The 25,753-nt window shown below is 43.2% G+C and overlaps 1 protein-coding gene across 2 annotated transcripts in view; it reads right to left on the bottom strand.

Moving 5' to 3' along the window:
* The window catches only part of PPP3CA (protein phosphatase 3 catalytic subunit alpha), a 204,943-nt gene extending 181,719 nt beyond the window's left edge, over positions 1 to 23,224 (bottom strand). Inside the window, exon 1 of one of the 2 annotated variants that reach the window (XM_074589480.1) lies at positions 22,548 to 23,224. In XM_074589480.1, the coding sequence (XP_074445581.1) occupies positions 22,548 to 22,605 (58 nt within the window). In that variant the 5' untranslated portion in view covers positions 22,606 to 23,224. The remainder of the gene's footprint in view (positions 1 to 22,547) is intronic. The other variant, XM_074589479.1, reaches the window with a different exon arrangement.
* Between the last annotated feature and the right edge of the window lie 2,529 nt (positions 23,225 to 25,753).

The raw sequence follows: 25,753 nt of genomic DNA, 5'->3' as shown, positions 1-25,753 counted from the left end.
TTTATTAGACAAGACTGAAGAGGGTGGTCCATTTCCACTCATGGCCAGTCCACTACATGGAGGGTTTAGGAATACAGCTCCAGTATGAAATACTGAAAAAAAACTTATATATGACCGTGTGATTTAGACGAATATCCACAAATATGCCTTGTGAGTTCAGATGGAAAAAACCCACACCCATGATTCGAAAGCAATATACACATAGAGAATCCCATCCTAGAAGTACACAACCTGCCTTTTTTACTTTTGTATACAAATGTCCCCATAAGTAAGATACTCCTGACAGCCCACCTGAGCTAGAACACTGTTACAAGAATATAATTCAGTCCTCTTTTGTAATAACCATAATGAAAGCAGTCTCCCATATAATATTTGATCTGACTTTCTGTATGTGCTAGAAATACCTATTTTTCCAAAAGCTTTCTGGCACCAGATCTCAAAGAATGCCAACCTGTCAACACACTTTGTTTTCGTTGTCTTTCAGATCGTGTCACAAATCGACACAGTAAGAAAAAAGAGGGGGGAAAAAAAAAAAAGGAGGAAAAGTGTAAGGAAAGATAAAGTGGGACACGGCTTCTTCCCCACATAAAACACACACACACACACCCCCACACCCACCCACCCACCCCGCAGGCCAGCATCTCTAACCCACAGAATAAGCTGTCCTTCAAACAGACAGGACAAATCTTCATGGTCCTTCTTTTCATCAAATGCACAAGTTACAAGCCATTATGAAGAGCAAGGTCAGTTTTTGCTTGAATTGCAAAACTGCTTTTTTAATTGCTGCCATGCACTCAAGCTAAAAACATCACAAATTATTTCTTAGTTGCCCTCCTTAATGCTGTAAATTTATTAAGCTTTCAATTTGTAACACTTTCTCCCTGTGAGAAGTTGACAGCAATACATTCTCTGTACACAGCACTTCTACGAGTTTCACATAGATTTTCTTGGGGGAGAAAAGTCACCACAGGAAATACAGATTTTATAGAATAATCACTTTGCCTTAGGAAAGTATGCATTAGAGAAAATAAGACCTTTTCTTTCTAAAACGTTAAGAAGCTTTTCAGAGGGTATTTGTCTTAATTAGTCATTGCTATATAAAAATAAATTACTGCAAACTATACTGGGATCCAAGCAGTTTTCGAGGGTCATGATAATCTGTATTTGGCTGAGTACCCAAGAACATCCTCAAGGTCTGAGGATATACCAAAGCAATGCATACACTGTTTTAAGATCCAGCAAAGCTTTCAGGAAGTTAAGTGACTGCACACCCGAGTCGTTGTCCAAATGAAACATTTTGGCCTTTCACATTTACTTCCCAGTGCCAGAGAGACTCTAGATTTTCACGAAGTTAGACTGGAGAGAGCAATCAGAACCAAAAGGTGCTGTGAAAGCAACAGATTCTTAATATACACTGTAAAACTTAAATATTGTGTTGCATGCAGCTCAACTACTTTCCATCCATAACAATTCAAGTAAACTTATTAAAAGGTAGCAAATATTCCAGTTAAAAAAATGAGAGGGGAAGGAGAAGCTGTGACCGCTCTGGAGAAGACAGAGAAGAGATTTACTACTGAAAACATAAGGACAATTGACTTTATTTAAAGCCCAAGCTTCACAGTAACAATTCATATTCTCATTTAAAGATTAATTCTTGCTTTTGTTCCGGAATCCCAGTTGTGGAGAGAAGGATCGCGTACCTGGAAGGAGGCGGGGGGGGGTGGGGCAGGAATATACATGCTCTAACTTAAGCAAAAGGCAAAGCAGTATGAGGAGAACACAGCTGTGTGTGCCAGACCAAACACTTTCATCACACAGGTAGCACCAGGTGGCACTATTTTGAGAGCAATACTGATATAACAGATTGGGGCACTGGGCTGCAAATCAGGAGACTGAAATGCCATTCCTGACTCTGCTGCTGGCTTCCTACAAGACCATGGGAAAGTCACTAAGCAGCTGCGCGCTCAGAGAGGCACGTCAAGCTCTTCTGTGTGTCTCAAATAGGAAAAAAACCACAAACCACCACAGCTTGCACGTTAACAAGAGTACCAGCACAGTGAAATACCATTTTTATTGTCATTTACTTTGCTGTGTAATGTCATGCAACAACTCCAGTAACTCACAGCGCATTTTCAGAGAGAAAATTTGCTGTGGATCTCAGCACGTGTTAACTCCCACCAGGGCCACCTGATCCATCTCTCCTTTTGGTAACTCACATTTAGAACAGAAGGAGGATGCTAACACACAACAGTAACCAGAAAAAAAAATATTACATTCTCCCTGCGTGAAAATTATCAGGAAAGAAATAAGTTGATAGAGAACAAAATATTGTATTGCTTTACATTTGCACAATATTTTATTCCTTTACACTCTTCCCCCTTTCTGCAGATTATCCCTCCCCGCAGCACTTTTGCTAATGTCATGATGTTCCCCCCCAGTAACACCCTCCAACATCTGAAAATCTGAATAATAGTCCACAGATGGATGTGAAGAAAGATGTTCATAGCAGTCATTTAAATTTATAATATAGTATTTTTTAAACGCAAGCCAAAATAACCAAAGACTATATAGGCAATGTGAACCTTAGTTACGTATCCCATGAGTCAATAACTATTAACTATACAGGGATCAAACAAATGAGAGGCTAATAATGAAATGGTCTGTGTGAAGTTATGTCCAAGATACATTTATAACACCTGGGTGGGTTTTGGGGGTGTTTTTTTTTGGTTTTGTATTTTGTTTTAAGGCTTTTAAAAAAAAAAAAAAACTGAACGATTTCTGGTAGACTTCTTGTAAGAAAAATAAAAGTCCATATTGGATTATATTCCGCACAAGAGGAAATTAAAAGTGATTCATGACAAATCTTCCTGGCTGTTTTACAAGGCATAGGGGTGAACAAAACCGAAAGGGAAGCAAAAGGAATACAACTGACCTCACTGCACTTTCCTCCTGGGAGGACTAGTGGGCTTGCTTCCACTATTCTTTAAGAAAACCTTGAGGTAGTTTACGTACATCAACATACAAGAGACAACCTTTGGGGGAAGGGACTGAACTCCTAAAAAAAAAGCCTGCAAAATGGAAAATTCTCAGACAGAGGTGAAAAAAAAAAAACAAAACTGTTAAAACCTGTTTGGGAAGACAGACTGCACAGCCCAGCAGTGCAGGCCAGGCGAGTCAGCCAGGCACAAACAGAGAATCCCTCAGCCCTGAAGGAAGACAAAAGCTGCATGACCACATATGTGGGCACAATTCGTTTCTATCAATATTTGTCTTCTCTTCACTTCTTGTTCTTACTTCACCCTTCTTGCCCGAGAACCTGAACCGAATTAAACAACAACAATCAGCATCTGCAACATGAGGTCTGAACTCTTGGCCTTTCCGCAGAGAGAGGGCCAAGCAAAAAAAAAAAAAAAAAAAAAAAAAAAAGAGAGCTTCACTTCGGTAGGAGTTACATCAAACCACCCAGATTTTAAACAGACAACATCTTGCATGAGAAAAGGAAAGGTCAAAGATAAACACGTCTTACACAGGCGCACAGACCATAAGATCTGGAACCACCCTTTATCCTAGTGGGGAAAAAAGGGACTTTATTCCACAATTCCAGCCTGTCAATAAAGCAAAATCCATATCTTCTTGCTGCAGGTATTCCCCTTGTGCCAGAGGAGCAAAACCATGTACAAAAGCCGCATTTTGGAGCTCTAGGCTCCAGCATAAAAGATTCTACGAGATCCCCAGCAAAGAGCAATCCAAGAGGGAAGTTTCTTTGCCTATCGCTGGGTGGGCACTTTCTTTCATGCTGCCTCCTCCTGGGCAGGCAACAGATGCCTGGCAATCTGGCAATCCAGTCGCAGGAGAACGTTGTCTATTAGTACCACCAAATCCTCTCCAGTTTAATGCCCTGGACTCAACCCAAGATATGCCCCGTTTAAAATATGAGATTCAATTAAATGAGTCTGTAGTCAGGGTTTAGAAGGTTTTCTGTGGACCTTTACCATCAAGAAAATATTAACGGCTTTAGCAGTTTTGGGCTACCTTATTATTTCCCATTGGGCTGACTATCAGGGTCTGAAACAAGAAGCAGAAGTTGCTTCTACAAAGCACTGGCTTTTTCAACCAAGGATGACACCAACTGTTCACAGCTTGGGCACACAACACAAGAGAAACTTATTGGACTGCCAAGTCCTCTACTGAAACTCCTCCGCATCTCGTACCTACTGAAAGTAACAGGGCTGGGAGGTTATTGGCAGGTTGGTCCCAGCCATTTCAGGTGGCCTTCCAAGCAGAGAGGCTTTTCCAGGCTTTATCCCCCTGCTGCCCAATTCCACTCACTGTATCCATGAAAAGATTTGAGTCTCTTGACAGACAACCCCCTCATACAGAATTTGGCACCTTCAGTAGATGCTCGAGGGTTCAGTTTTGGCCTGTGAAAGACTAAGCTTTGCACAATTGCTCCTTTCTCCCGGTTATTTCACTAGGATATTTTTCAAGTGTCAACATGGCAAACCTTCAAACAAGAGATAAAGAAGTTTATATTTTATTCTTTTTTGCTGAACACCTTAGGTTAAAAAACAAAAAAAAAGAATAGGAGACAAACCAGGATGTAAACTTGAAAGGCAAAAATATATAAGGCAGCTAAAGTGTTTGTGAATATAAGAAGCTTTACGGTAATCACAGTATTGTAAATATTTCAAGTACCCTGATTATAGAAGTTGGCGACATGCATTCCAGTCATCACAATTTTCTTGGTATAGAAGAAGGGTATGACATTAGACAGGCCATATTAACACAGGTTTTATAGCAGATAGGTCATCAAAGTAAGAAAACATCCTCTCTTTCACGAAGAGTCCAAATTTATATATAAAGAAGAAAAAAAAAAAAGTCATGTAGAGATGCATACATTTTCCTAAGGTTTTTTTGTTTGTTTTTATTTAAAAAAAAAAAAAAAAGGGATCAAAAGGCATGCATTTGGGTTAACTCAAGAGCAAATTCATTTGTTTTCAGTAAGATTTAACAACCCAGGACCTAAGTTTTTCCTGAGGTGAAAAAAGGCAAAAAGTTTGCTGAAGCATCAAAATCTAGCCAGTACATAGCATGAAATATTAACACTACTGCCGCTGCGAGGCCTACCTGGCCGCACAACTACCCACAGTTATTTCCCCATATAAACAGGAAGTTAAAGGCTGAAAAGGGAATTGGTGGGGTTTCAAGTGGAAAGCTTTTAACAATTACCTTTCGCTTATACACTGGTTCGAATACCACCTCTTCTGCTACAACGCCAGTGAACCAGAAAAGGGTACACATACGTGGACTGGGGATGCTGTTTGATCAGAAACATACTAGTGGCACGCCAATATTTACTATTAAATAACAAACATCCTATTTCCAGTTCTGAAGTAGAGGTTGGAAGCAACTGTTGATACCAATAAGAAGTCTGTAGAATATTACAGTCCTGCCACGTACAAACACAACACCTATATGGACCTGTTTTCTTCTGCTGATTTCTTTCAAGAAAAACCAGCCCTTCAACACAGGCTTCTACAGTACAGCAGATAAACAAACATGAATAACTACCTATCCTCTTTGGTCCATTTATCATACTCGGCACTCTTTCCTAATGAAGGTCAATACCAAATGAGAAGATTTCTCCTTTGAACTACTTAAATGTAAAGTTTACACTAAATGACAGAATTCCCAAGGAGAGCGTTCCAGGGCAAGCCAGTACAAAAGTCACTTTCTTAATTTTTAACTGAAAAATGCAAAAGCAGGGCCTCCTAGGTTTGTAGGAAATATTTATGTTGTTATTAGTATGGCTGCAGAACAGACAGGAGGCATAAGGACAATCTCCCTACAGACGTCGATGAAGAAAAGGAAAGGCAATTCAAACTCCACTTGTTTTTGCCAAGCTCTGAGAAGCATCCTTTCTGACCGCTGTTACATACTGCGCCGATAATAAACTCAGCCTCTCCAGCATGGAAAGTTTCAGAGCTAACCAAGCCTGCTCCTCCCAAGGTCCCTACTATACTAAAACTTTCAGAAGACTCACCTTACTTCAGATAAATCTGACAAAGCTTGGCAGATGCTTATCAACAAACACAATTTTGCATGTCCAGAAGGTGCACCAAGAAAAAAAAAAACAAAACCAAAACCCACAAAATACAAACAAACCCCAAAAACATTGCTTTCAATGAGGACTCCAGCAATGAAATGGTTGCCATGTATTATTCCCGTGTTTATAGACTACCATTTATAAATGCACTGTTACACCTTTTTAAAAAAAGGTACCTTTTCTAAAAGGCTGATGCTCATGAGGCGAGGGGAACATCTGGAAAGGAATGGTTTTCACCAAAATAATCCATGGTACTGGATTAACATAAACTCAGGCAAAGGTAATTCACTCTGTAGTTAAACTACAGCTGTGAAAGGATTTTGTAGCACTCTCTGGCTAGACACACCATCTCATCTGACTCTTCAAGTTCACTTGGCTGCTCCGCACATTAGAAAAAGTATTATTACTGCCACCAGTTGTCTTTGAACAAAGATAAAACCTGTATTTTTGAAGCCAAAAACGTTTCTGCTAAACCTTTAGGGAAGCAGTTAAAATTTCAGCCCTGCATCAAGGCACGGGAAGAATCCACTGCCCTCACAGCCCTTTATTTTCTGGGAAACATTATAGAAATAGGGTTTAGTTTTGCCAGTTTTGTTATATTAAGACTTCAGGTGAAAATTTTAGAAGCCTTATGAAACGATGGTAATTTGCTAGTATTTGCTGTTAAAATTATTTATTAGAAGCAGCTTACATCATAGGTTCAAATAAAACATGGCACAAACCAAAGTCAGCTTTTAATCTTGACCAATATATCAGAGCATCAGGATACAGTAAATTTCTCAACAACAAATCCCAGCATCGTATATTGTCCTGGTTTGAGGGTAAAACAGATCATATTTTCTGTTCAGTAATTTTACTTCTTAGCTAGGCCTCTTCTAACTCTCTGAAATTAACAGCATATTGTGTCTAAAATGGTTTGTTCAGAGTGATAAGACAGTTTGTGCCAAGGAATGGTAGCAGAGAGGCTCTTGCTTGTATTTACTGCTGTAACATCCAAGGTCAGCTAATTTCGTTATTTGCCCTGTTGGAGGGTCGGAAGTGGAAAAGCACAGAGGGGTCCCACCTGCGGGGAGGAGCGGACAGGACAGGTGACCCAAAACTGACCAACAGGGTATTCCATCCCATCTGCCCAGTATAAAAGCTGAGGGATCAAAGGGTCAGCTCTCTTCCTTCAATGGCTGTCATCCGAGGAGGACCCTGCCCGTTCACCTGCCTTGGATCCGATCCGTGTGTTCCTGACTCCATCTGTGGAATCCAGTTCCCACCCATCGCTGAGTCCAGTCTGGGACTTCCCCAGTGCCTGCCAGTGTCGTCATCCTGGGACCTTAATACAGTTTTGTATATACTGTATCTATTTTCATTATTTTCCTTTTTATCTTATTATTAATGTTTCATTAAAGTAGTTTAGTTACTTCTAAACTTGTAAATCTCTTTATCTCTCCTCCTCCTCTCCGTGTACGACAGGTTGTGGGGGGGGAGCATCTGTCGCCAGCCATTGGCCAATTTGGCCAAAACCACGACATATAACATATGTCTTTATGAGGGAAGATAACTGCTATAGGATAACTTTTCCTCCACAGTCCCTCTCAAGAAGTTTTTCATTAATATAATCCATTGAAACAGTTTCCTCTGGTGACTTATTTGTGACTATGACAGGTGCCCACTGTGCTAAAAAGCCTTCTCTTTGCACAGCCTGTGCCTGAACAGAAGCTGATGGCGTAACCATCAAAGCTGCTTCGCAAGAAATGCCCTGCAGCACAGCTAGTGGAGATATTCCTGGAATACCCACTCATGCTTCAGGTAGGTGAACAAATGCCGTCAACAGCACCTGCAGGTTGTTGGGCTTTCTCATTTGCTCTTCATTTCCATCTATTCAAAGCACCTCTTCAGCTCCTTTGGTATTTTTAGTTGCCAGGAACATCCTTCCAGGTCATGGTGTCTACGTTCAACCTGTCTTTTTCTTTCTTTTTTTTTTTTTTTAAAGTATCTTTAAGGCAACTCTTCACCACTTCACTTGCCTTTTTGCAACCAGAAGTTCTCTAGAACAAGGGATCTTTGATATACACTTTTCTAATTACAAATAATTAGGGCAAAGATTTATTAGCTGCACTAGCAAGTCCTTTTTCCAGTTGTTCAGTATGTTGCAGAGACAGTAAATGCATTTAAACTTCCTTCATAGGGATGTGTGTTGCCCCAGGTTTTTATTATACCTTATGATTTATATGAGCACCGAGGCAATTCACACTTCAAGTTACAGTATCTGTCTACCATTTTCCTCAAATGTATCTAGTCAACTGAGCAACCCTGGAAGCTCCATTTTCACTATAAAAAAAAAAAAAATTTATCTCCATTATCCAAATTAATTAACCATGAAGGTGATCCCCCCCTCAAGAACTTACTCCAGACTTCTAGTGTGGTATCTCCACTAACTTTTCTGAAGCAGTCAGTATACTTTTGTCACACTCAAACTCTTCCAAAGCTTATTTTCATTCCCTGTCACTCGCATCAAGAGATTCCCTTGCTCTTGATTTTACAGGTTTGATTTTACTTTTACAAATGCAATATTCATGTGCTTCCTAGCCAGCTTTACAGGGCAATGTGCATCTTCAGAGGGAAATAAAAAAGCATGAGAAAGCAGCAAAGAAAACAATATGCCAGAGACTATTAGAGATGAAAGACAAAGCCATTTATCATTACTACAAATTCCAAAGCTTTTTAACTGATAGCCATCACCCTCAGTTTTAATTGTCATGCCACCATGGAAAAATCAGATGAACCAAGGGCTAGTAAGAGAGCCACTTCCTCCCAGTAATTAGAAAATAGACCTTTCTGATGGTCATGTTAGCGCATTGGTAATAACCACGAAAGATTCATATAAAAGCTTTTTTCCATTTTTCTTACTGTTGCCCAAAGCAAAGTACAGTGGACACACTGTCTGTCCCCACTTTCAAGGTACCAAAAAAAAAAAAAAAAATCAAAAATCATTTCCCAGTTCAACATATCTTGCTGCTATTTCAAAATAAGTAATTTTATGGTGGATCCTCGTAATCCCACAAAGCATTCTTCCTGTAGAACACCTCATTAGAAGACACAACCTTTAATTTTTGAAGGGAGATTTCTGTATTTCATGTTTGGCCAAAGGCCTGTGAATTGCTAAACAGTGCTTTAATTATCCATTTAAAAGAGTTCAGTAAGATGATCACAAAATGCCTGAGATTGGAAGGGACATCTGGAGGTCATCTAGTCCAAGCAGGGCCACCTGAAGCCAGCTCCCCAGGACCACATCCAGATGGCTTTTGAATGTCTCCAAGGATGGAGACTCCATAATCCCCCTGGGCAACCTGTGCCAGTGCTTGAAAACCAGAAGAGTAACTTACTGTGAGAGTTGTCAATTTGTGCCCATTACCTCTCGTCCTGTCGCTGGGCATTACTGAGAAGAGCCTGACTCCCCCTTCTTCCTCCCCCGCACCAGGTATTTATGCACATGGATGAGATCCCACTGAGCCTTGTCTTCTCCAGGCTGAAAGCCGAAGGTCTCTCAGCCTCTTCTCATACAAAAAGATGCTCCAGTCCCATAGTCATCTTTGTGGCCCTGTACTGGACTTCTTCCAGTATGTCCATGTCTTTCTCAAACTGGGGAGCCCAGAACTGGACCCAGCATTCCAGGTGTGGCCTTGCCAGTGCTGAGGCAAGGGGAAGGATCACCTCCCTTGACCTGCTGGCAACACTCCTCCTAACACAGCCTAGGAGGCTGTTGCAAATTCTCTAAAATGAACTATAAAAACTCCACCTCCTTCAACTCCCATAAATCCGGGCTGGGGGGGAAGTTTAATACACATTCAGAAGCCATAGGAACTGGATTATAACCAAAAAGATATCTGCAGAGTAACTTTCTGACTGTCAGTACTTCTAAGATTAGCCTAGGTTATACAAACAATATCCTATGGTGAAGCATTGTCTGTGTCAATAGGATACAAGATGTGAGGTTAATACCGTAAAAAAAAGAAAAGTCACATGCATTTAAAACTTTTGTTAGTGACAGTGATAACCCTCATCTTCTATGTGGTAAACAGACAGTATTTACATGTGAGGTAGGTGTCACCTGAGATTCAGAGCTCCAGGGAAGCAGCAGTACCTTGTTAAAAAGGGTAAGAGTGTGTTATTCCCTAATGTGCAAGTTCTTTATGTGTATAAATTAACTTTTATTTCCATTTAGGTTTCACACAGAAACTGTTGGATATGGAGCAACTGCATAGAGTCCAGCAAAGGGCCATTAAGATGATTAAGAGACTGAGGCATCTCTCCCATGAGGAAGGGCTGAGAGAGCTGGGGCTGGACCAGATGACCTGCAGAGGTCCCTTCCAACCTCAAACATTCTGTGCTTCTGTGAAGATGTCAGCGTTCATATTTCTCAGTTGTGAGTGATTGAGAAAGGGACTTCGACATATCATTCATAAAAATTAAGGATACTCATTCCTCCAATGAGGTGGCGAGCAGAAGGTTAAGTGACAAAGAAAAAAACCCATATCTGCTAAAGTAGCCAACAGCCCAGAAGCTGAAACTAATGTCTCAACTGACATGAAAACAGGTACATACCCTTCTGTAGTACAAACGTGTTGAAGTTCACTCTTCCTTTCCTCCCTTTACCAAAAGTAACCTCATCTCAGTATGCTCAAAAGATAGCATCTTAAAGTCATTTTCCCTTCCTAACTACTGATAATGTAAGGACAAACAGTTTAAAAGTTGTTACAGTTAACAGAAACTATAAGCACCTTATCGCGGGAAGCTTTTCTTAAAAAAGATGCAGAAAGATCACTCACTGATATTCTAAACCAAACTTCGGGTTATACACACAGAGTACATGAGTAACTAAAAATTCCACCAACTGCCTTTGCCAGTTCTCTGCTTGTTGATAGAGCCAACCTCCCTTGTAGCTACCGCACGCCTTCTGGCCCTGCTGCACGCAAACACCTCTAAGATATTTACCTGAGCCACTATAACTCATTAGGCAAAACACTCCTAAAGCAGCTCTCTGCTTCTGATTTCTAAACTAGATCGGATTCCCTAAGCAACACTGTACTGCACTGAAAACACACACCCCTTGCCCACTGGGCTCTTCATTTCTTTTTCCCAGCCTCCCTAGCTGTACACCCAATATACCTTGCTCTGCCATTAGGCTCCCCTCTAGTAAGCACAGACACCGGCACTTGCGTGACACAGAACAGCAGGTCTCTCGGGGAAGAAAATAATGCTCCTACACGGATCTGGTATGTACATCTTTAGTACAACCAGTGTGATTTTTAATATTAAGACTTACTCTAATTACACTAGAAAAATAAGTTAAACAAATTTTATATAAGGCAACCTAGATGTGCTTGTTACTGGAGAAAACTCATTTGTAAGAGAGCACAGGAAAAAAAATGTGTACATGAAAAGGCTCCTACTTGTTTTTCCAACGATAAAAACCAACCGTACATACATAACAGAGAAAACATTTTAGACTACACTTCTGAAGACACAGCAACAGAAGAGCAAACTACTTGGGAAACCAGCCACCTACAAACTGACAAGTCCCTTTTCACTTGCTAAATGAGAGCATTGCAAAGTAGATGTGTGCTCTGCTCAGCGTTAAAATAAGAGATAATGCTGTCCTGTCCTAAGCTGCGTAAGATCAGATATAACAAAGCAGTTTAAACCAAAGAGAAATCACGCGCTGAAAAGGATGGACAAAATTATAAGTCCTAGGATGGCAACTTGATTCACAGTTTACTCAAGTTAATGAAAAGACTCCAACTCCCGCAGATTTCAGTGGGTTATGAAACAGGTCCTGCAGAGGGAAACGTTCCAAGTCACAAACAGCAACGCCATATTTTGATACCTAATTGCCACCACTGCCTATGAAGAAATCCCTGGTGTAAAATAGAGGACAAATACAATAATCTCCCTTTCTCATTTTAAAAATGGCATGAAAGGAACAATAAAAGAAAGTTATTGAAGAGAACTAGATTGTTCCCAGCTGTTATCATAAAATACTACAGCTGTTCGTGTCACTGCAGCTAATGACCAGTTGCACTTTTTCAAAGGTTTTAACACAGTATGACCATTGTAATCTACATCAAATCGAAACTTGGCAAGCATCATGGAAAAAAGACTAAAAAATTATTTAAATTCTCTTGATTAAAAAAAGAAATCTGTTCATGGGGGATTTTGTGTTTGGGGCAGATAGGAAGGGGTTTTCTATGAGTGGTTCTGCATTCAAATTGTCAGTTGTGTTAAACTGCTTAAAAAATGATGGTAAACAAAAGGTACTAAATTAGTAAAATTGTCTTTTCAAGTAACAAAAGCAGAATTCAGCCAAGAAATCCCAAATTTATTGTTGAAAAGAGGTGTGCTTTGTAAAACTATCTCAAGTCCAAAGTGGATGATGAAATATCTTTTCTCTGGAGCTAACAACAGGGTGGGCTTCCCCATCTAGAAGCTTTTAATTGTTTTGTTAACTGTACTCTATGTGAGCCAAACCTGATTTTTTTCATAAGGATTCAAATATACAAATGCAAAGAAAAGGTTAAAGCAGTAAAAACCCCACATATATAGATGCATAAAGAATTTTCAGATACAACTCTCTCTACTGGAGCATTACTCCTTGACAGATGAAGAAAAAGCTAGCATGTATTCCCACAGAAAATCTCCACAGAACCTGGAACATAGCATTTCAAGTAATCTTATGTCATTTCTAGAGAAAAGAGTATATACGTATACAAGAATATATGTTACTCTCTAGCCGTGTGCCTTCACCTCCAAAATCACCCATATAGAACTATAAGACCAGAAAAAAGCTACAAGCTCCTGCATTGCTGCTTTCCCCCCCCACAATCTAATTACCAAAGAAATCACTAATTTATTAAGAAAACTACCATTCATTTCACCCATTTGTCCACTTCAGGACAACTTCCAGAAAAACACTTCCAGAGGAATTCAAACACTTCAGAGAGACTACCACCTAATCATACACAGCATACACACATCTTCACAGGAACTAATCTGAGACTCAGTAACAAGTAACCAATATAGCCACAGCAAAAGAACAATAAAAATAAAGCATCCCAAAAGAGAAAAATAATTGTTAAACGCCCACTTATAACCAAATACAGCAACGGAAAACATGTTAGAAGCTGAGCCTCTTTTTCTCACTTTGGACCACTTATCTAGACCACAAAGGATTTCTTTCCAAATGATGGTTACTTCAAAACATTAATAACTCAGGAACTTTGCTTTATCCGGCCATAAAATTACTGAGCTGTCACCATCAGCAAGTAAAAAAAAAAAAAAAAAGTTTAAAAAACGTAGAACTTACCTTCAAAGACACTCACAAAAGCTAAAATTAAAAAATAAAATCTAATTACACACTAAATTAGGCCAAAAACCTGTAGTTTGAATTCTATTAATTAAGCCTATTGAACAGTGCCCAGAGTGAGTGTTCGGCTGTCTGCAGCATCACATCTGCATAACCCATTATTAACACATGTTATTTTCACCATTCCAATCAGAAGTTCAAAGTGCACTTCCTTTCTTGTGGCAACGCTGTGCAGGCTTGATATTGTTGTATAATAGCAAGTATCAGAGCCTATAGCAGAATTTGCTCCATAGCAGGTTAGGCTTTTTTGCTCCACTCCATCAGTTCTACATTGTGCAACAGCCAGGACGACTTAAGGAAAGTATTTTGGCCAACACAAATCTGATGCAATAAAATGCCTAAGCTGCATGCCTCCAAAAGACGGGACAGAGAAAAAGAACATGGTGTAGAATACCGGCATTGTTATACCAATACCTGTCTCCATCAGTACATGTTTAATCCCATTATAGCATTTCTCTGTTTTGAAAGCCTTGTAATGCATCAGACTTCACTTAGGTTATTAAGCCACGTATACCTACCTGAAACATGGAAAAATAACTGTTACTATTGCTAAGATTTAATGCAGCCACATTCTAGCACAGTTTTTCCTTCTTTCTTCCCTTACCACAAAGAAATTCATATAATCTCTAGGCAGACTAGGTTCTGCACCTTTTATGCTTAGAGTTTAAGGTAGGGGTTTTAACGTTCACTCATCTGTGGTGAGCTTCAGCGGTTTTTTTTCAAGCAAATACTACCAGTTTCACCAAATCTTCCCTTCTCTTGCTAATTAACTTCTGTGTCTGTTCACAAAGACACCAAAGCACGCTTATACCACCTCTCTTCTCAAGTTAACCAAAAAACACCACCGTCTATGCTTGCCCTCAGAGCTTTTTGCAAACTACACGAGTTCAAACCAACAGTCACCCCGCGAGTTTTCAACACTACTGCTAAGCAACCTGCAAGCAGCAGCTGAACTGCAAAATAAGAGACATCCTTCTGTGACAAGTTGGGTAGGGGTTGAGCAGTACGCTGATCGTGGAGCTATTGACTGAAAAGAAAGCTACAGTGTCAGCAGCTGGCTGCAGAATTACAACAGAATTCAGAGGAAGAAGCAGAACATACTTCCCTTACTCTCACGTGCTTCCCCAGACACCTACAGATGCTTATAGACACACCAAAGGAAAGACACCCTGTTCAGTGAACCTCTTGCATTGGGTAAACGCACCCAAAGCACAACTACCAGGCAGCACTGAGGCGGCTCGACATACTTCGCAGTAAATATAAGAGCAATAAGGAGAGAAAAGTTGGCAGAAGCGTAGGAAAGGAACAGTTGGGAAGAGAAAGGGCATATTGAAACACAAGAGGGAGAAAGTATTAGAGGAACAACTCGCTGAAAACAAAAGCAAGCTGCAACAGAAGTTCAGTACAGCACAGTTTTATTTCTAAGTAGAAAGAGGTTTAAGTGGTAGACAATCCTCAAGCTAAATGTATTCAAAAACTTCATGAAATACACCCAAAAAGGAAAGAATACCATCTATGCCTTAAGCGCATGCAACCCCCAGACACCCAGGAATTAACTTCTAACTAAGACCACTAATTTTGACCTCTGGTGTCTTTCCACTCTGCTTCTTGCCCTCTCCAGCTCCAAACATAAATGGTATTAGTTGGAAATTAGTTGGAGGTTCTGTTGGCATCATAATTCAACCTTAAATAAGACAGTCATGTTCTCCTCTCATACAGCAGTGTTGCCATATCAACGCTAACATGCCTAACCTTGCTTATAAAAATAGATATCATAGTCAGTTGAAAATGCACGTAAATGACTGTCAAGGAGGTACTATTCCGGAGGTGTTATTTCAACAGTAGCGGCTTTCTAGTGGAGGAGTAACTAGGGTAGGAATAAGTAGTTCAGATTTTTATCTTTAAAAGAAAAAATTACCATCATAGCACTTATTGTCTCCCTGTTCCTCCAAATATGATCTTCTACCTCTTCCTTCATTTAATAATTAAAAGGAAAGCAACACGAACATACCTGGGGTACAACCCCCAGCAATAATAAATCCGAATCTACACTCTGAGTGGCAGATCGCTCAGTGAGCCATGCACTTCTGTGAACCAGGCTGCATATACGCTATAAAATTCTTCAGAACTGGGATGATACTTTCCACCATTATTGATTGAGTAGCCATAATATTATCTTTTATGGGGGAAAGTCAAGGTAAATGACTGATTATCAGAAGAGGAAATGATTTAAGTGTTCAGCTGAAGAACCATTATGCAATTGTAACTTGCCTTTGACTCGGGAAACCACATACAAAAGAATATAAGAAGGCACCTTTTCACGAATAGGATTTGAAGTGGCTTTTACTTCAGAAACTTGTGGCTTCTTTTATGGCATGCCTGAGAAAAGCATTTGCTTAACTTTGTATCTTAAAATACTCCTAAGGAAGTACTTTTCTCCACATTCTTTAAAGCTATAAAGAGGGAACTGTCCCCCACTACATGCTGCTTCAACATTACTGGGAAGCTTTGGATGAATTAATATTCATATTTAAATGGAGTACCAAATTTAAATTGCAGTCCTGCATTTGTACTTTAAGTAGGAGCCACTCAGCAAAATAGAAGAAACTTAAAAGAAAAAAAAAAAAAGGCAACTTTGTGGTATGCAAGCTACAGGTACTTATTTATTGACAAAATGACTTCTGACAGAAAATCCTTTTAGAAATACTAGCTGGGAAGGAATGTTACGAGTTCTGAAAGTCACGGAACTACAAGAAATAATTTAAAATATCAAGTTATGTAATCAAAGGTAAATATATTTTGCATTTGATCTTCCTGCCACAACCTGCACAGAAAGGCAAGCATAACTGTGCAACATCTATCTCTCTGAGCGGCACGCATGTGATGGAAGTAGATACCATTCAGTTTGGGAATGCATAGAGAGGAAACAACTGTTCTCTACAACATCCCCCTATGGAAAATGACCTCAACTGGCTCATATTTTCCAATTAAGTTAAATGTTGATAACATCCAGCATGAACTCCTCTTTCAAGTTTCTCACCACCACCACCGTTATCAAAAGCACCAGCTCTCTTGCTAGGCTTAGCCAAAAAAAGAGCAGGAAACAGAAGACAGCTTTAGCCAATGTGGAATTCGGGCGCATACAACAGGTTCTTAACACAGAAACAAGGTAAGTTTGTCCCTCACCTCACATCGCAGTCTTGAGGCTCAGCAAGCCACTTTCAACATACCGAGCACGGGAACAAGCCTCCCACCTATGCAGTGCAGCAATAGCTACATGCGAAAGGCACCCTTACGCGTGAGCACGATCCTTCCCCTATGCCTATACAGCAAAGGACTTGTTTTGCTAAAGGGCTTATTTACAAAATGATCTTAATGACTAAGAGGCTCAGTGAGTTCACAAATCAAAATAAATCACCAGCTTCATTCCACAAGCATAACAGCCGAGCGCTGTACTTTGGTTTTGTTTCAGTTTCTCATTACTACATTCAAAATCCTTTACAAGTGTTATATACCCATCACACATATATACAGGTTTATGCAGCGTAAACCACATAAAAACTGCAATGCCCAAGCAGCTTCCAGCTGACAGAATCCACTGGTCTAACAAGTATTAACTTAGTTTTGACCATGAGATAAGAACAAAATGGTGACCTATAAGAAAATAACAAGCCAACCTCATTTTCCTTCCTAAGCAGCCATAAAGCCTATGCAAGCATACTTAGTTGTTTTCTGCTCTCAGCTGCATCTCATATGGCTTGCTTCACAGAGGTACCAGGGAATCTGTGATTATAGAGTTACCAAAGCTGAGGTGGAGGAACACCCATCCCTTCCAATGAAGGTGAAAGCGTACAGAGGAGAGCAGGTAATCCCCAGCTGTACCAGTGACACCTTTCTGACACAGATGAAGGTGGATTCTCTTAAACCCAGGTGCAGGCTTCCCCAGAGCAAGCAAGTACATTCCTAAGTACTACAAGGATAAATTAATTAAAAGAAAAATAGAGTCAGCTTTCCTATGCCAATGAACAGCTACAAAGCAACTCTGTCCTTTCCTTCATGAGGATCGGGCAGACACTGAGTTTTCAGCACCCTCAGAGGAGGGGGGCACATAACCATTTGATCTACTGTTATTAGACAGCTATAACTATCCAAGTAACACCGGTCCTTGTCATACATTTCCTAATGCTCAAACTTACACCAAAATATATACCAAATTCACCAACGCTACCGACATTCAGGTCATCACACAATTACTCGAAACCACAGAAGGGCAGCCCAGCACTTTCAGGATACATCTACGCTGGGAAAATTGCATTTGATTCCCAGAGAGACAGAGGCAGGCTTCTGCAATACACCAATGCTGGATTACAGCCTGGAGCACAAGCCTTTGGCGAGTACACACAAGTCTCCCTGGACTAATGGAAACTCTAAACTTAATTGCTATTTCCCATTATTGACAGCAATTTTACCTTTCATGAATCTGAAATTAACACTGATGGCTAACATATTGATCATGAGCTGGCATTCATATTATATTACAAACTACGGCCAGTCTGAACATTAGAAGACCATTAACAGTGACATGGTTTGAAGTTCAGGGACAGCAGAGACCAGCGTCTATTTTTTTGGGTGTTGTCAATTGTTGATATAACGCAACGCACAAGAGGAAAGGAGACTGCCAACACCAAGGTTCACAAGCCATGGCAGCACCCCATCTAAACAGCTGCGATGGAGGGATTTCATTAAAACTCCACTTTCCTTCAAAGCAAAAAATAAAAAAAAGCAAACCAGGGAAAAATAAATCACGAAAAACACTCACAAACCACTCAAAAGCACATAACCATCTGACCTGCCCTGAGGAATCAAAACAATCATTGTACCTAGCTAACAGCAAGATTTCCAAGAAATACCGCCTTTACTTCTTTGTATGACTGCTCCAGTTCACTTTCAAAGTTTTTATTTAGGATTACTCTGCTTTAGAGCAGTATTTCTAGAAGGCAGTAACGCAACACTGAATATTTTGAGGAGGTCAAGTAACATGATACACAGCTTTTCCCTCCAGGTCAGTGGGGTTCAAATCTTGCTAATGTCAGTAGTGCCCAAAAGCTGTTGACATCAGACAGCTGGTATGTGACCCATGAGGAATGAGCCAGTATCCCCAGTCCAGTTTTTCCTGGACAGGTATTCCTACCTTCACAAGAACAACCAAGCCCATGCTCTGGCTTGGCAAGTCTCAGGAATTAAAAGCAGTGTGGATAAGGAGCAGCTTTCTCAGTCCTGAGGGAGAACAAGAACTTAGAGACAGTTCTGTCCAGGTGAAGGCTGCCTCATACCTCTAACAAAAGGGCAAGGAATTTCAATTTGTAAATACATCAAGTCAGCATTTGCCGCAACAATACATTGTACTGAACCTTGATCCTGCGAACCTCTGAACACACAGGTTATCTTATTAGCAGTCAACAGACCATTCCAAGCACTGCTCCTCTACAGAATCACAAAATCCAGAGAGTAAAGTTGACTTGTCTGATTTGCATCATAGCATACGTACCACCTTAAGGAGACCACAGAGTAAATCAAAAAAAGTACTTCTCAAACTCTAACTGCATCCACTGGATTCACATACAGGATCTTCTTTCCCTTTAACTCAACAGAACACAATTTTGTCAACTTTACCAAGAGTTAATTCTCTTCTGAAAACTTAACGTTGCACACAGACATGAATTTCTTCTTTACACTGCTAACTGCACAACAGTGTCAGATCCAAAAATTTCACTCCAACCTTCAAACGTAATTGTGCGCAAGCTGCATAACAGAGGTGGGAGAAGACGAAGACCTTATAAACACTAGGGGCTCCTGAGCCTTTTTCCCCTTCTCCCAAAAGCACGTTTTATTTTTGATTCAAATCAGTTTAAGCGCAGTTCAGGCAATTCAATAAGTAAAACCAAAATGAGTGCGAGATGAAGCCCTCACCAATGGAAATACCCTACTTCTCAGTATATTTGAGCTTTTGAAGCATGAGAAGACAAGAAAGAGAAGTCCACAGCAACCCCCCCAAAAGGCAGCTCTCAGCCACAAGCCATCCGCACCAAGCTGCTGGAAGCGTAACCTACCCAAACCCACCCCACCATTACGCAACGCAACGCACCGAGCCAGGATTTTCACCAACCAGCCCAGAATTGTTGTTAGAAGGAGACACCTCCTGTCATGCACCAGTAAATCGAAAGGATTTAAAAAAAAAAAAAAAAAAAAGAGCCAACCAAACAATAAAAACAAACAAAAAAAAAAAAACCACACGTGCAAACAGAGAGTTTAATCCAGAGCCTGCATACATATGCTAAAACCATTTCCCTTCCAAGTAAGATTTGATATGATATTCTAACTTTAAAAAAGTTATATCTCACCAACATCAGAATATGTTTTTCCTCTTTCCAACTACTTGCATAGGTGCTTACAAGGTACCTTTTTTTTGTTATTATTATTATTTCTTATTCATTTAACATTGCAAGCCTGTTTCAGTTGCTCATCTCAAAAAGGTACAAACCATGTCCTATAGGAAAGAAGCAACAAAGTAATCTCCTCCTATCTCTATTATTATTGACACCGATTGTTTTCTTACTCGATTTCCTTACAGTTTATACAAAGGCAGTGTGAAGTGTCTATCATATATTAAAGAATAATCCTATTAAGAATCAGTTTACTATGTACTTCTCTCTTCAGATGCTATTTTATGAGCATAAAAGGAATTCAATATTTATTAAAGGACTGAACCAGTTAAACAAATCTTCATGTCTGCAGTGAAACACTGACATTATGAGGCAACAGTCACCAGGTGAGATGGACACCTAAGCAGCATGTATGTTTTGTTCTTCTTGCTCAATACTTTAACTCAGTTGAACAAAGTTGATTTCTGATCTAGTTGCGTTATAAAAATATCTAACTGCACATACCGCTAAGTTTTCTTAGAAAAGGTGCTTTCAGATGTTTGAGATGTTACATGTGTGAAAAATGCAATGAGCAATTACTGACAAAACACATTAAGGTGTGCTGAAACCATTGAGGGTTTTGTAAATATAGAGATAATTCCTATTCATGATGAACATCGACTCAAGCCAAAGGAAGTTCTGACAGCATAGATCAGGACACATGGCCATCTGTTAGGACCAAGGCAGATTTAATAAAAAAAAAAAAAAAAAAAGTTAGGCATCCCATAATCATGAAGAAGTCTCCCCAACAGGATGGTCATTTATTGTTCCTACAGAACTGTTTCAGGCTTCTAAAGCCTACTCTTAGTGTGATATAACAGACTGACTACTTCAACAAGCAGTACATATTCCAGATATCAGAAGATAAAGGTGAATTCCCAAGTAATTTTTAAAAAAAAAAAATATTATTGTGCTTGTAATTACATTTCTTACAATATCTAAAGATCTATGATTTCACTTGGAGAGGAAAAGAATTAAGAGGGAAAGAGGCATAAGAAGGCAGGTGTAAACACAAATACAAAAACATAAATAATATGCCTTTCTGAATAATATTTACACTGAGTGTTTAGTTTTGGTGTACAGTCATGTAAATACAAAAGTGTGTATATTCCAAGGCCATTTCAGTCTCCAGCCTCCTGGGTTCTGGAAGGATGCACACTGCATCTGGGATTTGTGCTTTCCACCATAACGCTCGGGATTGGTATACGGGTTATAACCCAACCAGATGAAATACCCTGTATCCAAGCGTATCCAGCTATGTGGCCAGTGTAGAAGGCGGAAAATGAAAATAAAAAATTAAAAAGAAAAAAAAAAAAAGACGACACAGCCAAAAAACCAAACCACTAAACGCACACACACCGAGGAACGCACATGTGCAATTTAAATCAGGCACTACCCCATTAAATAAGACCTTGGTCTGTACTGCGGGGCACAATGTGTTGTTAATCCACACTCTAATTTGTTTATCCGGCCGAGGCTCGCAGCACACGCATGCATACCTTCCAAACCCAGCAAAAAAAAAAAAAAAAAAAAAAAAATTAAAAAAAAAATCATGGAGCCGGTACGTGTTTGTGCCGAGCACCCCCACGCACATCTGCACGCACACGCGAGCGCAGGGCCACGCTACGCCTGCCGGATAACTTCACATCCACGCAGGCCGGGCCGTCAGCAAGAGACGGCGATGGAGGAGGAGGAGGAGGAAGCAGCAGCAGCCTTCGCCGCCTCCCACAGCGCCCGCGGCCCCCCTGCGCCCACGGCTCCCCCCGCGCACGCACACACGCAGACCCGGCATCCCCGCCGCGGGTGCCGCGGGGGCGTCCCGGCTCTCCCCGCCGCGGCGGCGGCGGCCCTGCGGGGAGGGGGGCAGCTAAGCAGCGCAGCCCGTCCCCCCGCAGCGAGGTTTGGGGGTTTTTTTTGGGTTTTTTTTTTTTTTTTGAGGGGTGTGTGTGTAGGAAGCGGAGGCTCGGCTGTGGGCGCGGGGAGGTTTCCAGGCATCCTGCTGGATGCGGGGAGCCGAGCGGCAGTGATAAGCGGCGGCGCAGCCTGCGCTTGGGGGGGCGGAGGGGGGAGGATGTGCTCCGGGGAGCGCAGTCCGGAGGAGGAGGAGGAAGGGGGGATGCCCGGCGGAGCAGGCGGGCTGGGGGAGGGGGCCGAACCCTGCCCCCCTCTCCCCCAGGCAGTGGGGCGGGTGAGGAAGCTGGGGCTCCCCCTCTCTCTCACGCCAGCCCTGTGCAGCGCCTTCAAGGCGGAGAGGGGGAGGCGGCGCGGGGGGGGGGGGGGGGGGGGGAAGGAAGGGGGGGAAATGCTGCAATGTAGCGGCGGGCGGGCAGGCGGGGGAAGCCGCAAACCCTCCACCGGGGCCCGATGCAAGCACCCCCCGGGGGCCGAGCCCACCGCTTCCAGCGGCCGCGCCGCCGGCAGCCCCGCCGTACCTGCCCGGGGCGCGGGAAGGTGGGGACGGACGCGACCCCAGCCGGGGGGGGAACGGGGGGGGCACGGCGGGACGACCCGGCCGAAGGAGGGGGGACGGGGACGCAGCACCCACCTTTCACCACCCTGTCCGTCGTCGATAACTTGGGATCAACGGCCTTATGCTCCGACATGTCCGGCGACCGGGGAGGCGGCGGGGCTCTCCCCGCTCGGGCAGGGCAGGCACGGGCTGAGGCGGCGGCCGCCGCTGCGGTCAGGGCTCCGGCTGCTCCGCTGCGGCCGAAGTTGCCGCGTCCCGCCGCCGCTGGCTGGCTCGGCTGGGCTCTGCCGCGCGGTGCCTTCCTCCTTCGTCTTCCTCCACCCCCGTCCTCCTCCTCTTCCTCCTCCAGTTAATTATTGCTCGCTCTCAATCACGCCTCCGGGTTGCTTAGGACGGCTCACTCTTCCCCCCCCCACCCCGCCGCCACAGACCCCGGCGACAACACCCGCGGCGGGGCGGCTGTCAGGCAGCGCCGGCAGGAAAAGCCGCGAGTGGACGCGGGCAGCAGGAACAGCCAGGTTGCACACGCAGCGGCCAGCCCTGCGCTTCCTTCCTCCGCGGCGCGCTGCCGGCTGCTCCGGCTCCTCCCGCCGCCGATCCCCGAACGCCGCCGCCGCCGCACTGGATCGGGATCCGGATCCGTCTCTTCTTTTCCCCCACCCCGCAGGGTCTCGAACCGACACCGGCCGCGGCCCCGCGGCGCTGCACACGCTCCGCGGCGCAGCCCCCCCCACCCCACGGCCCCGCCGCGCAGCCCAGCCCCGCCCTCCCGGCTCCCGCAACCCCGCGCCGCCATTGGCTGCCGCCGAGCTGCCAATCACTGTCAGGTAGCCCCGCCCCTCCCCCTCCGCACCGCCCAGGTGCACCGCCGGCGCCCACCCGCGCCGTGGGGACCGGCGGGGCCGCACCGCGCCGCGCAGCCCGGCGACACGCCGCGGGTCCCCGCCAGGACGCGGCCCGGCAGGCGCGGAGGTACCGCGGGGCTGTGGGTGGAGCCCGCCCCCAGCCGGCGTAGGCGGCCGCCGCTTGTCACTCAGGGTGGCTGCGGCGGCCCGCACGCCGGGGAACCGCGCCCGGTGGCCGCGCCTGCGTGTCGGGGCCGCCCCGCGGGCGTGCGGGCGGCCGCCGAGGGGGTGCCTGCCCCGAGCGGGGGGGTGTCCCCGGCACGGTCACACGCGGGCACAGGCACAGGCGGGGCTGGCCTGCACGAAAGGGAAACTGCTGAAAGCATCCTTCGGTCTGGGGGGTTGCTAATGCCCCCCCGGGTGAGAGGCTCCCCGTTACGGATAAAAGAAAAAATACACCCATCTCCCCTCACTGGGCATCTTGCCCGGCGCACCTGGCGCAGGTCAGCTTGCCGAATGGGCTGGCAACTCGGCCGTGCTGCTGGGGCCCGTCCAGCCCCACCGTCTCCTCGCACTGTCCGGCAAGGACAAACGCAATGGTCAGACGTGGGGTGAGAAGTGCTCATTGTCCCCGGTTGGAAGAGAACAACTCTTATGTCATGTTTCTTTGAGGACTGGAAAGTAATTTACATCTGTGATGGTGCCCCCATCGCTCCAGACAACATAAATATTGTTTAGGGCTTGTTTATACATGTAGTTGTTCAGGAGGAGCTATTCCTGACTAATTTCATGACTAATTTCCAGAATAAGGCTGAGCTGTTCCGGTTTAGTTTAACGCTCTGAGTTTTAATTAAAGAGGAAAATAGGGCACACCTATTCTGGAAGAGGGATGTTTACAGAGTTGTTGTTGAATAACTTCTGTGTAGATGAGCCAAGAATCAACAGACACCTAGCCCGGCTTCCCATTTCCCTCCAGGGTGATGTACAAGTTGCTTGCTTAGCAGATACTATTGCTTTAGAAAGCCACGAAGAAAATAAGATGGCAGTTATGACACACATTCCCTGCTTTGATTTGCCTGACATTTGTAGGGGACATTTTGTTGGCTGTCCTTGTGGTATTTTCACTGAGCATGGGAGGACATTGTATGCAACTGACATTCAGTACAACAGCATGAGTTCTCAGCTTGTTCCGACAACCGTGGGGAGCTCCATGTGGTGTGACCATCCTTCTGTCCCACGAGCACAAACTAGCTGGGTAAGAGAGTTCCCATCTGAGACTCCTATCGTGATGAAGATGAATGAAACAGAGCTAGTGCTCGAGCAAGGGTATTTTATGTATGCCCAAACAAATCCTGAAGACCATGACAAGTACGCAGAAGGGTCCCCATATGTCAGGCGTACTTCATGAAGCACCAAGTGCACGGAAAGAATCTGGACAGAAAAACGCCTCGATCTTCATCCCCACTGCCAGGAAGCACTGCTTAGCGGCACTGGCTGCTTGGACATGGAAGGAGAAGCAGCATGTTAGGAATGCAGTATGGCCAGTAAATTCAGGTATTGCCTACACCTTGTGGGCCACAACTTCGTGAGACGCAGAGGACCAGTTTGGATCCGTTCTTCTGTGACTGCAGGCTGTTTGCGTGAGTCATCGGGATTCTTCTTGATAGGCTGCAACAACAGAGACTCTGGGTCTCTCCAGCTTACGCTTGCTCCCCCATTAGTCACAGGACAAGACTTCAGCTCTGATTTTTTAAGAAGAAAGTATGATTATTGTTGCTGCTATATAAGGCCACTCAGTGTCACAACTCCAGCATGCTTGTATTAATTCTGAAAGCTGCCTTGGACCTTTTTTTTACAGTTTTCCTTTGCTTCTAAGTTTTCAATTAAAATATGCCATTGCAGGCTAGGTAAAGTTCTTTCATTTTATCTTCTGGAGGGTTTTGATTATGCATCTGAATGCTTTTAGTCTTCCTTTCCAAGCTAGAATTCCCATTTCATGCAATTTCTTCTTCAGGAGTTTTCACATAAGCTTTCATAAGACAAAGGTGAGTACCACTGCCAAATACCACCTATCATGCCACTTCTGCAAGGTATGTTGCAGCCAAGATTCAGATCACGGGTATAAGACCTCATGACTACTCTGTCATGGTGTGGTGCAATCTTAACCCCATGACTTGTTTCAGGAGCATTTGCAAAATCCTTATCCTTGCAGTGAAGGAGGCAAAGGAAGAGAGAGAAATCATTGAACGACACCTTTGATCTCTCGTAATGGTGACAGACTGTATTCTGTTCTGTACTTCAGACCTATGTTAGTAGTAAAGGTTGTCTAACTATTCCTTATTACTTAAATCTGTCCTTTTCCCCCATCTACACAGGTCGTCCTTCAGCTTTTTCTCACAAAGACCTCCTTTACCATAGAGGGATTTCTTTCTCATG

This window comes from Larus michahellis, chromosome 5, assembly GCF_964199755.1.
Source record: "Larus michahellis chromosome 5, bLarMic1.1, whole genome shotgun sequence".
Classification (NCBI taxonomy): domain Eukaryota; kingdom Metazoa; phylum Chordata; class Aves; order Charadriiformes; family Laridae; genus Larus; species Larus michahellis.
The sequence above is the reverse complement of the archived record's forward strand: the minus strand, read 5'-3'. Positions and strand labels throughout refer to the sequence as shown.